Consider the following 12,565-nt stretch of genomic DNA (forward strand, 5'->3'; position numbering starts at 1 on the left):
TTCGTTTTTATTTTCTTGCATTGCTCTTCTTTGTTTTGTTGAAGGCAGAAAGTCGGAAGGGAGGGCGGGTGTCTATTTTTTTTTTTCATACAAAATCACTTTGCCTCCATTCTATATCCTCTTCTTTCCCCTTATATACAATTGATTCCCTGTATTGTAAGTATTTCTTTCTTTCTGCTTAATTTTCAGGCGCAAGCTATACGGTAGCAATGTAATAAACATAGCTCTGAAGCCTATTCCAGTCCTATTTTTTCAAGAGGTAAGTGCCATCTCCTATTCCGTCAAACGGGAATGGAGAAGATGCAAATGACTATATATGCGAGGTCTCAAAGAATTCAAATGAAACGAACAAACAAACAAACCAACCAAATGCACATTCACTGTTTTTCCTTGATAGGCCATTCTGAACGGTCGATCAGCAATATACAAAAACAAAACTAACAGCAACGACAACAAAAGGCTATAATGTGAGGATATATTATGTAGTATCTTGAAGGTTTCTCGTTACATTCAGTATTGAGAAAGAAACTCATTTAGAAGAATAAAACGCAATACCATACCAGTTGCAAGCAGTTGCAAAAAATAGGTAGAAACAATAGTGAACATGATTGTGATATAGGGCATGTATAATAATAATAATGATAATGATAATGATAATAATAAAAATGATAATCATAATAATAATAATAACAATAATAACAATAATGATAATAATAATAATGATAATAATTGTTGTTCAATTTGTTTTTTCTTCGTATTCTATGGAGGGAAAGAGAATTTAAAGGGGCAGTATAGAAATGCTCACTATCAGATGATTTTAAGCAATTAAAGTTCATGTAATTACAACTTTACGTACGACAGTGTACGAGTACGGATTACACACCGTTCATTGCAATAACCTTTGAAGCATGGAGCGCTTTAATTTGCAGGGACGCCGTATTTTGCCGCGCGTGTGATATTATGTACAGGAAATGAAATGGATTATGTTCACGTTTACAGCACCATATCAAACGTTTGAAGATACTGACGTTTGTTTGACTGTGTCTCTTTAAAAAAAAATGTCGCAGAAATACAATCTAAATCTTGTGAAATGAAAGAAAGGACACGTGACTGCCGTTAATCGGCTAGCGTCAATTTCACATGACATGGATCGTGGAGCAAGAAGATTTATATAGACATGCTATAAATTCTGACAGACAGAAGCTACTTTGTACAAGTTAAAGCCTGCATGTAATTTTGTTTTGTTTTGTTTTGTTTTTTTTTTTTTTTTTTTTTGCGGAGAGGGGATCCAATCGAGTTGGTACATATGCATTATTAGAAAGAAATCGGAACGTGTAGATTTCGCAATGGGTAATGTACGGGTATGCGCTGTTACCGTGACAACACAACGCCGGCCTTGCAACCATGACAACCGAGATAATGTTCTCCAATGGTGTCCGTCTCTTTTGCAGGCGATGAACCCTTTCTACATATTCCAAGTATACAGCGTCATGTTGTGGATATTCGGCTATAATTACGTCTTCTTCTCTGTGGCGATCATAGGCATGTCGCTCATCTCTATCACTCTCACAATCTACAGCACGAGAAAGGTTTGTTCAATAATTCATATATAATCATATAAGTGAATGAATATAAACATATACATATTATATATATATATATATATATATATATATATATATATATATATGTGTGTACATATACATACATATATATATATATATATATAGATGGAGAGAGAGAGAAAGAGAGAGATGTAGATATGAATGATATGGATATGTATCTACATACATATTGGATTTTTGTGAAACACTTCGTTGCCTTCTGCATTTCGTTTTAGGCTTACGAGCGTACATAGCGCAATATCAAAATAACCTATCAGGTTTGTTTCTTTTGCAAGACAGCAGTTGATAAGGTGTGTGTGTGTGCGTGTGTGTGCGCGTGTTTCCAAGATATGAAGGTTTTGTTCCAGTGATGTATATTTGCCGCTTGCTCTGAACAAGAAGAGCGCTCAAGATGATACCACCTTCTACGCTCATCTGCTGTTAAGCATAATCATCTTGAATACGTCAAAGCCGATACAGTATTTCCTTTTGGGTTTCTTTTTTTTTCATAGTCTCCTGTCATTGGTAAAGTGTTGGAGATGCTAGTTACAATCAGATGGCCATTACCTTGCAGGAGAAAAATGGGCAAAATAAAGAAGAGAATTAGGTTTCTTTCCGAGATTTCTTTGACTATTTGAGCAGACAAACATGCTCTTTTCTGCCTCATTTTCTTACCCCCGCCGGAGAGGCTACTAGCAAGGAGAGGTAACATCTTCACTGGTGAACTTTGGCGTGAACTGGACATGGCGAAAGTGTTGATCAAAACATGACAAACTGTGGAGAAAATCCACTCAAACCCGATGATAGTGAAGAGAGTTGATGTGACAATCTACACTCGTTGCCTGCCATTCGCCCAACAGAAATCAATTTTCGACAAAATTATATTCCCAATGACAGGCTCCTAAAAGAGATCTGTAGGCTCAGCTTAAGTAGGGCAATTTGCCAGAAATCAAATTATCTCCCCCCTCAGCCAATGGTGTGGGTTATTTCGTGGTGTCTGCAACGACCAAAATACACCCCAGAGTGAGTTTTGACTGTAACGACGAAACATTTTATTGCAGGCTTAACGATATAAAAAGCGATGTAATCTTGTTGGGATTTGATGCAGCAATAACGATGTAGCTAGCTGACTCACTACTTTTGGCGCCGGTGTTATAACGGTTGTTCGCAATAACAAAATGGCCGCCGTATGTCATGTAATGAGAGTGGCTGAGACACAATATAACCTAGCACGTCACATTACTTATCTGTGCGTTATGCAATTATCTGCCTTGAACTAGAAATGTCAGAAATCGAGTCGTAAATGTCTAGTAAGTAATATCAAATCTGCCATCTGTCTACTGATGCCTTCATGTTTAGCAAAATGAAATTAGGTTACCATAAACTAACGCATGGTGAGGCTTAAGCGAGCTCTTAGTATTATTTAATCATAAATAAGAAGAATGATCGACATTCCTCAAAATGTTTTATTACTAGCGCCAGTATTTTTGCTTTATCTTGATGAATGCAGACAAAAAAAGTCAAGGAAACAATATGTGAAAGTAGGAAAAATAACCATGCATGACAATTGCTACTCGGGTATGTTTGGCAGACAGCTTTTGTTTTTCTTGTTTGGTTTGTCGTGTTTATGTGTTTTCTACTTTTGATTTGTGTGGTGTTTTCTCGAAGCAGTCTTTCTCTTGTTTGGGATATCGCCTCTGTATTATTTTTTGTACAGCTGACATTTGCAGAAGAAACTAAAATGTGTTGATACCTATTTAAACGGGTTTTATGTGCCATTTTCGATTTGCTGTGTGTACGTATATGATGTATGTATGTATTTAATATGTATGTTTGCTCGTCTTTATTTGTTGTTTGTTTGTTTGTTTGTTTGTATGTTTGTTTATTTGTTTTTGGTCTCATTTTCCCTTGTCCTCTCTGATTGGCCAACAGCAAAGTATCGCGCTCCGGAAGATGGTGGCTTCCAGGAGCAGTGTCATCGTTTGTCGAGGGGAAGACGGTGCGTATTATCCACACGCTAGCTTGATTACTTTGGTAGTGGTAGCTCTCAAAAATCGGATAAAAATAATAAGCCAGTTCACAGTTATAGCACTAGTCTCAAATGACCTCTCCAACCACAGACTTTGTAAAACGTGGAATAGTCTTCAAGAAGAGCAGTTGAAAACAGCAATGCAGGAAGTGGTAATTTACGTGTCAGTGCTGCATGAATGGGTTTTGTTAATTGTTGCTGAAAAGAATGCACATTCACCTGTAAATACCAATCTGCACTTGGTTCATTTATAACACAGTTGTCAAGAAGCCCCATCTAGGTTTTGAGTACCTCAGTTGCCAATCCATTTCAAGAGAAGGTCTGCAATGACCTTTATCTCCACATGCTCAGTCGTTACTGTGAACTGGCTTATTACAATAATTGTTACAGTCATGACTGATTATTCTCCATCTCGTTATTTCTCTCAAAATGTCGATTCACAAACAGATCTCCTCTTTATTTTCTTTTTTGATCATTGTATGACTTTACGATATCTTTACTTAAAAATGAACATGAACATAATCGTACCAATATCTCTAAATATAGCTATATATATTGCTTTCTCTTCCCATTATGTCTAATTTCTTTTTCTTCTACATCGACTGCATCCCTTTTCTCTATCTCTCTGCGTCTGTCTGCCTTCTTGCTCTCCCTCTCTCTCTCTTCAACTCTTTGACACACACACACACACACACACACTCTCTCTCTCTCTCTCTCTCTCTCTCTCTTTTCTCCACATTTTTGTTTTATTTCGATATCAAATGTCGTGGTATATTCCACTTGAATAATTTGTGTGAATAAAGCAAAATCAACATACGAAACAGAGCATCTCCTATCAAGGAGTGTACATTAATCATTCTACTTGAATGTTCAGGTAAACACGTATACAAAATATTCACATATACCACAAATACCATCAACATATACCAACAAAAAAAATATATACGTATATACACGCACACACACTCACGCACACGCGAGCGCGCACAGAAACACACTTTCTCTCAATATTCACATATACATTAATGTACCACATTTACCATCAACATATACCAACAAAAAAAATATATATACGTATATACACGCACACACACTCACGCACACGCGAGCGCGGACACAGAAACACACTTTCTCCCTTTATGGTTTTACAAATCTCTATTTTGTATCTTCCCTCTCTCTTCGTCCAGTGTACCGTGAGATGGACGAGAAGGACTTGGTACCAGGAGACCTGATTGAGCTGCCACGCCAAGGCTGCATCATGAGCTGCGACGCCGTCCTCATCAGCGGAAATTGCATTGTGAATGAGAGCATGTTGACCGGTATGCAACTGTGTCAAGTCGAGAGATGTTCCTAATGAACTCTTTCCCTCCCCTTTCTCCCCTTTCTCCGTCATCTATCTCTGCCCCCCCCCCCTTTTTTTCACCTTTCCTGGTATTTGCTCCCACCCAACTTCTCCTCCATTAATATCATAGTCTCAGTCCACTCTTCTCGCCCCTTCCTTCATCAACATCTCCCCTAACCACACCCTTTATAGCACTCTCCTCAGGATACCTCAAGTTCCTTCTCCTCCCTCCTCGAATCATCCCTCTTTTCATGCTTGCCTCTCACTCATCTTCCCCTTCCCCTAATTACCCCCCCCCCTCCATTTCCCCCTTCCCCATCCCCATCTCCTCTCTTCCCGATACCCCTTCCTACCCCCTTGTCCCCCGTTTATCAGCTTCTTCAGGAGGTTATTAACTACAGGCTGATTAAAATTCGGTTAAATCTGGCCACCTGTGTGCTCGGCATTGTAGCGTACTTGAGTATTCAAGCAAGCACTGACGCTCTTCGCAATTTACAGATATAGAACATGTCCATGTCATGCGTTTCCGCGCCTTCACGCCACCAGTGTCTCGGTGACCATGTGAATCAGTCAATCACGTCTTTTCGCTTCGTCAATGAACCAAGGTGGATATGTATCAAAGACTCAGACTTATGCGTTTGTTTGATCAGGGAGGTAAATTGATCTACAACACTATATGCAGACCGGGTTTGGGATGGGGGTGGGGGCGGGGGGAGGAGGTTGATGGAATGATGACAGGCTTTGTTGTTTCAAGATTAGTAGGTTATTGTCAGTATGATATACTTGGCATAAATAGCAGTTCGAAATCCTTTCGTATGTTATATCTTGTTCTTCAATATTTCAAATATACCGCCAGTCCAAATGTTCGTTTTATTTTCACTCAATAACCCTCATAACCATTTTGTTTGTTTTGTTTATTGTGTTATTTGTTTGTTTGTTTGCTTATTTGTTTGTGTGTTTGTTTACTTGTTTGTTTGCTTCGTTTCGCTTCGTTTCGTTTCCATCTGATGTAAGTTGAGTAGTGAAGGCAGAAATATTAGAGGTAGAAGTCATGGAAAGAAAGTTTACAAGGCTTTTTGCAACTTTGCATTGCTTTCATAGTGACCGGAACGCCAGCAGCCCGCCAGATTAAACGCGCTGCTCTCGAAAGCAGCTATGATGATGATCTGGCGCAACGGCATAGAAACGTTTTATATATTTGCTCTTTTTTAATCGATGTTGATGTTCATTAATTTCGACATTTTTTTGTGTGTTTTGATCCAGGCGAATCGACACCCATCACAAAGACACCGCTCCCTTACAACCCGTCGGACACGGAATCGGAGACCCAGTGCTACAACACGGAGGTGCACAAACGACACACCCTTTTCTGCGGCACCCAAATCATGCAGAGCCGGCGAATTGGAAAGAACAAAGTCATGGCCGTGGTTGTCAATACAGGTGAGCAGCGCCCCCACAGCTGACAAGACATGCAAGATTTCAGTCTCTAACCAAATATCGACTGAATTTTAACCTTCACCTTTTTGGTATATCGTGCGTTATTCGTGCATGCGTTGTAAAATGCTTGCATCCGAGACTTAAACTGCAGTTTGATTTTATTTCGTCTTCAACAGAATTTCGCATGAGAATACGTATTGCATCATTATCCTCGCAAGTTGGTGCAAAGAGTATATACCTGGGTATATCAAATTATAACGGGAGTCATCCGACGAGCTCGACACCCATGATTCATACGGCCCACGAGTTCGACATTGAAATAAAGGTCCATGAGTCCTACAGCCGACGACGCATACAGCGCATGAGCTCGATACAAAGCAAATTATTATAAAGACCCATGAGTTTGACAGTATGCAAACAAGCCCTACGAGTTCGACACTAGACATAAAAGGCCCATGAGTTCGACACCAGGCAAATAGGGCCCACGAGACCGACTCTGCTTATACATTAAGCCCCGTGATGTAATGTCGGTGTTTCGGGCTTTCATTGCCTAGTGTATTCGTATTCGTATTCGTTTATCGGGTTTATCGGGTTGTAATGACTCGTGGGCTGTATGACTCGTGGATGTCAGACTCGTGGCATGCACCCATTATAACACGAGTCTTCATTTCAGTGCAAAAAAAAAATGTCTATAATTTGCAACGAATATCAGTTCCCAATTAAGATACACACTGTACTCTTTCTAAACGTTATGTCCACAGGCATAAAGACAAGTGTTTATTCAATTGTGGTACTACTTAAAATAATTATTATTTGAATTTCAAGTATTAAGAATGTTAGACGCTGAATACGATATCTCTAATAATATTACTACATTAAACCATTTAATTATTTACAATTTGAACAATATACGTGTATTGATACGAAAATAATGATTAAGGCTCTTCCAGCACACAGCATACTCCTTTCAAAAAAAGTACAGATTCAATAAATTCAATTCAAATCAATTTTATTTTTTGACATGAATACTAAACACTATGTATACACTTCCTTTTGTAATAGCGGATAATGTAAACAATACAACATGAAATTAACAGAGCATAAAACAGTAACGAAACATTATTTTTGTTGAATATCTAAAGTGGAAGGAATCCAATTTTCTTACTCTTGTCATTTCTTGAAAGATGTCACTAAAATAAGACAAATCCAATAACTAGAACTAAAACGGTGGGTGGTTAATCACACGATCCCATTTCAACCGATGAAAAACCTGTATTAGTAAAATTCAAAATACATGTCTATCTAGGGCTTATTATGTTTGAATGTGCGCCTCCCTGTCTGTTTGTCTGTGTTGACCCACAAATGGAGTATAAAGATAAATATGGTATATAAAATGACAACAGAATAAATGGAGAACATAATGATAAAAACATTACAATGTGTGTTATGTAATTGCATATGAAGGTTTCTCAACTGCGAAAGGAGCCCTCGTACACTCGATCCTCTATCCCAAACCAATGGATTTCAAGCTCCATCGTGACGCCATCCGCTTTGTAGGAGTGCTGGCCCTCATCGCATTGGTTGGCGCCGTCTACGTCATCACCATCAAAATCCTCCATCATGTGAGACACCACTGATCTGTGTAGGACGTATATCTGGATATCTCATTGGCCCGTTCGCACTGTACAAGAAAGTGAAGCCGCCGCGCCGCCATGTTACCAGGCACACTTTATGAGGACTTACGCGCATTTTCCAGCAGAGACTGTCCCCAAGATCACGTGATGACGTGATTTCCGTACACAAATTAGTGTATGGACGATCTACGTGGTATTGAAGATGGCGGTGCGGTGGCTTCAAAGCGTTTGGCCTACAATGGTATATCCAGATACCTCCCATAGAGATTAGTGAGTGAGACAAGGTCAAAATTCGTCAATCCAAGAGGCGGAATAAGTATCCATTGTTTTTAAGGCCTGATTTTCTTTTGTCCTTTTGCTCTTGCATTATTCCACACACGTGCCAAAGCTAGCTACAGATATCTTCTTTCTTTTTATATCTTTTCCTTCTTTGATAGCCGTGTGTACAAAATGAAGGGACAAAACAATAGCACAGATCGTTTTTACAACAACGTGTAAAGGCTTGAGATATCTTAAAGTAATCGAGTAAACGATGAAAAACGTCTCACGCCAATGAAAAATAAAGACAAAAAACAAAAACAAATGAGAAGTCTGGTGCTTTAGACTGGAAGTTAAAAAGGCTACACTCTTCAAAAAGCCACATATCTGTATATACTTTACCCTGCTCCCAATATCAATTTCAGAGCTCGAGAAGGGTTTAAATTCCATTTTTATTTATTTATTTATTTATTTATTTATTTATTTATTTATTTATTTATTTATTCATTCATTTATTTATTTATTTATTTGTTTATTTTGTTTCCTTTTTTTTGGGGGGGGGAGGGTTCTCAAGAAGCAAGTCGCAGTGCTTTTTGAACTTCTGTTTTGCAAAAGCTCACTCTCCTTTGATTAACTACCTCTCAGCGTCAAATGTGATTTTCTCACAACAGCGTGTAGATTGTTGCCGGCTTTCAAAAACAAAACAAAATGCCCTCATGGCGAAATCAATAAAGAAGAATGGATCAGATTGGTATCTATGATATTTTATGAAATGTAATGCGATGTAATGCAAGCGAATGAAACTAAATGAAATATAAAGTAATGTTATGTTTGTGTTATTCCATCATACGGAACGTCGTGTATCATTGATATGATCTAATCTATTTGAATCTAACCTATTGTAACCCAATGTTTCCTAATCGAATCATACCTAGATTAGTCTAATCCATCAGTGCAATCTAATCTCATCTCAACAACTGAGTATGACGGTTGTACAACCCTAACCCCCCACCCCACCCCGCTTCCATCACCGCCAAATATACACACAGGCAAAGACGAGAGACACCGTACTGAAAGCCTTGGACATATTTACCGTGGCCGTGTCGCCAGCCCTGCCCGCCGCCCTCACCATCGGCCTCGTGTACGCCCAGAAGAGACTCAAACGCCTCGGCATCTTCTGTATCAGTCCACAGCGAATCAACCTGAGCGGGATGATGGACGTCATATGCTTCGATAAGGTACTAAAGTCACTTATTACCATTTGCAGATGAAAAAAAAAGATACAGCTTGAGTGCTTCAAAATAGTTCTAACATGTGAGTTAGGAATAGAAACCAATAATGTAAAAATGCTAATCAGTATACTCAACGTTGATTAAGCATTGTTAGATGTACGAAGTGTGAAAAATAATTTTATTGAATAAACCGTCATCAGTGATGGTTTATTGAGACAATTGGTGTTATCTCCGTATATTTGTGGCGTTATTGCGAAATGTTTGCATGGTATAATGTTTTGTGATGCAACTGAACTATACATATGCATCAATCATCATCAATAATCCCTGCTCCCAATTTTAAACATCTGTTTAGTCAGATAAGGTTGGGCTGTCCTTATTTCTCAATTTGTTTGTTTCTATTTTTCTTCCTGTTGCTGACAACCACATTTAAAAGCAACAGCTGATATGCCATTTCTATATCAAACAAGCAAGTCTTTCTATCATTTTTCCATAGCGATAATTTATTACAGACCTCTTCAGTTCTACATCTATATCTACTTTTTTTTCTATATCTTTTTCCTTTCTCCTTTGGTCTCTATTTTTATCTTTGCTCTGAGCATGCTATACCGAAAGTCGCGATTTTAAGGTAATGCTGTGTCCTATACAACCAGGGATATGCATTCGATGACCTGTCCTCAATAAAAGTGTGTTTTGCGGGAGCGTTCGTCTCGTCGTTACATCCTTATTAATTAAATCTAATGGTCAACTTATACTCCCTCCAGACGGGCACGCTGACCGAAGACCATTTGGAACTCTTGGCCGTTTCACCGGTCAAGACTGACAGGTGGGTTGCTGACCATGGAAACAACTTGACCATGATAATATCTCTGTCCTGCGTATCCCCTCATCTTGCTTGATGTATAGTTTTGTTTACTCTTTTTAAAAATCGTAGTAGGGCCTTATGACTAGCTGTACATGTACTTTGCTTTGTTACATTCCAAAACTATCAATATCGCATTGTATGAACAACAAATTCAGTTAATTTGACTTTAATCATCCATGGGTCCCCTTTGTCCAGTGATGTGAAAGTCATGAAAATGTTATAAGGGCATGTCTAACTTTGACCTCACGGTCACAGGAAAGCACATATGAAATTCGGTTAAGGCTATAGAAGTTTAAGGAAAATATTATCAGCTAATTATATGATAGTTCTAGACGAGATTCACACTCGCGATTAACCACAATACTGTGCAAATTTTCACAGTGGATGTTGTACCTGGATGTAGAAAAGTAACATGCCTCTTTATTGTGCAGCGAATTGTGAGGTGACGACATCATGCGATCAAGTGATTTGAAAAAATATCATGTATAGATAGCTTTGACCGACATAACCGATATCACTGTTTCACGAAGACCAAAGACTTAAAGTCTATAGAGTTTTTTTTATTTTAATAACTTTTCATCTCACTTAGATAGAACATCGTCTCTTTCTGCTTGATATTACTCTAACACTGCTAACACTGGGTATTGGATATGAAACGGTGTTTTAATAGTTCTTGTCTATCGTGTTTATACTCGTGATGTACATATCTCGTTCGTGACCTCCAGCTTCGTGATCGTGGAAGACGCGAGCAAGCTGCCCTTTGGACCATTCATCGCCGGCATGGCAACCTGCCACTCCCTCACCGTCATCGATGACCAGATCAGAGGAGATCCTCTCGATGTCCAGATGTTTCAGGCAATCAAATGGGTGAGATCATTGGCCATGATGTCCTCCCTGTGACCACATACTAACCCCTCCGAGAACGAACTCTGTGGCATCACTGTTGTAGACACCCATTGCTTGCTGTACCCATGTATGACACACTGGTCTCAACATTCTCTAACACTTTGTACCGCGCGGGGAGAGTCAATTAGCTGAGCATTTTAAAAACTTTAACTCAAGTACTCCAGTTCATCCACTACAAAAATACAAAATCTCCAATATTCCATAGCGTGTAATATGGCTTCGTTATATATGGAGCATTCTATTTTTATGTCTACGTAGCTATGATTGGTTAGATAGCAAGATAACTATAGAGATAGAGTATCTAGATGTAGATAAAATAACGTAAATATCGTATCGGATGTTCATTGTCTTTCTTATCTAATCGGCATTGCCACGTGTACAACATGTGGTTTTCGCTTCGACGGCAACATGAGGGTACTGATGCACGTGTATTGTTCTAGTACATCTGCAAAAAAACAAAAACAAAAACAAACAAACAACAACAACAACAACATAACCGCATAAATCGGAAACGTCATTGACACTGAAAGTCAAACCCATACACTGCGTAGAACCGCTCTGGCCATAACCTATGCGCCAAGATCACACAGTATTAGAGCGAGGCCTTTTGCAAGGCGCCAGACCGCTAGCTGCAGTTGTCTTCACGCCACCGGAGCCTTGCCGGAAGGAACCAGTCTCGCGCCACGCGCTCCCGCATTCATGCGCGTCCGTCTTGACCTCAAACGCAACAGGTGTTTGCGTTCCGGTCGCTCGTGGTCACCAATGCATAATAGATGTCTATCCACTCATCGCAGATGCTGCAGGGGATTTTTTTTTCCATGAATGATGCTGCCTTCGGAAGGAGGATGTACAACGACAAAAAAATACACTGGCAAAAAGATTATCACCCAGTTGGCTAGCACACACAACGCTATTTTCCGTTGTAGTCGCACAGAATGCGAAACGTATGTCCCCGCGCATTGCAAAACACGTAAAGTCTCTCTTTAGCATATAACCACATATTTTTTTATTGTCATTTTCATGATTACTTTTCAAAATAGTTTCGATGTCTTTCAGCCATAGAACTCAAACGCGTGACTTTGTGTGCTAACGCCATACCATTCAAAGCTGAGAGTACATAACTAAATCTTTTCACCATTTTTATGTATTTCATTTCATTTTTTCTCTCCCTTTAACATTAAAAGCAAATATGTATATATATATATATATATATATATATATATATATATATATAGTGTGATGATGCTGATACTCGTAA

General features: G+C 39.0%; 1 protein-coding gene across 1 annotated transcript in view; it reads left to right on the plus strand.

The window, feature by feature from the left end:
• Window positions 1-12,565, plus strand: part of LOC139735387 (polyamine-transporting ATPase 13A3-like) — a 72,115-nt gene that overhangs the window by 32,449 nt on the left and 27,101 nt on the right. The window contains exons 8-16 of the mRNA XM_071646136.1: window positions 190-259; window positions 1,452-1,589; window positions 3,537-3,603; window positions 4,821-4,952; window positions 6,239-6,415; window positions 7,877-8,034; window positions 9,354-9,542; window positions 10,301-10,362; window positions 11,127-11,268. Of these exons, the coding sequence (XP_071502237.1) occupies window positions 190-259; window positions 1,452-1,589; window positions 3,537-3,603; window positions 4,821-4,952; window positions 6,239-6,415; window positions 7,877-8,034; window positions 9,354-9,542; window positions 10,301-10,362; window positions 11,127-11,268 (1,135 nt within the window). The remainder of the gene's footprint in view (window positions 1-189; window positions 260-1,451; window positions 1,590-3,536; window positions 3,604-4,820; window positions 4,953-6,238; window positions 6,416-7,876; window positions 8,035-9,353; window positions 9,543-10,300; window positions 10,363-11,126; window positions 11,269-12,565) is intronic.

The sequence above is a fragment of the Diadema antillarum genome, unplaced genomic scaffold (genome assembly GCF_040938485.1).
Source record: "Diadema antillarum isolate AM-2024a unplaced genomic scaffold, OU_Dant_1.0 seq00000574_RagTag, whole genome shotgun sequence".
In the NCBI taxonomy this organism is placed as follows: domain Eukaryota; kingdom Metazoa; phylum Echinodermata; class Echinoidea; order Diadematoida; family Diadematidae; genus Diadema; species Diadema antillarum.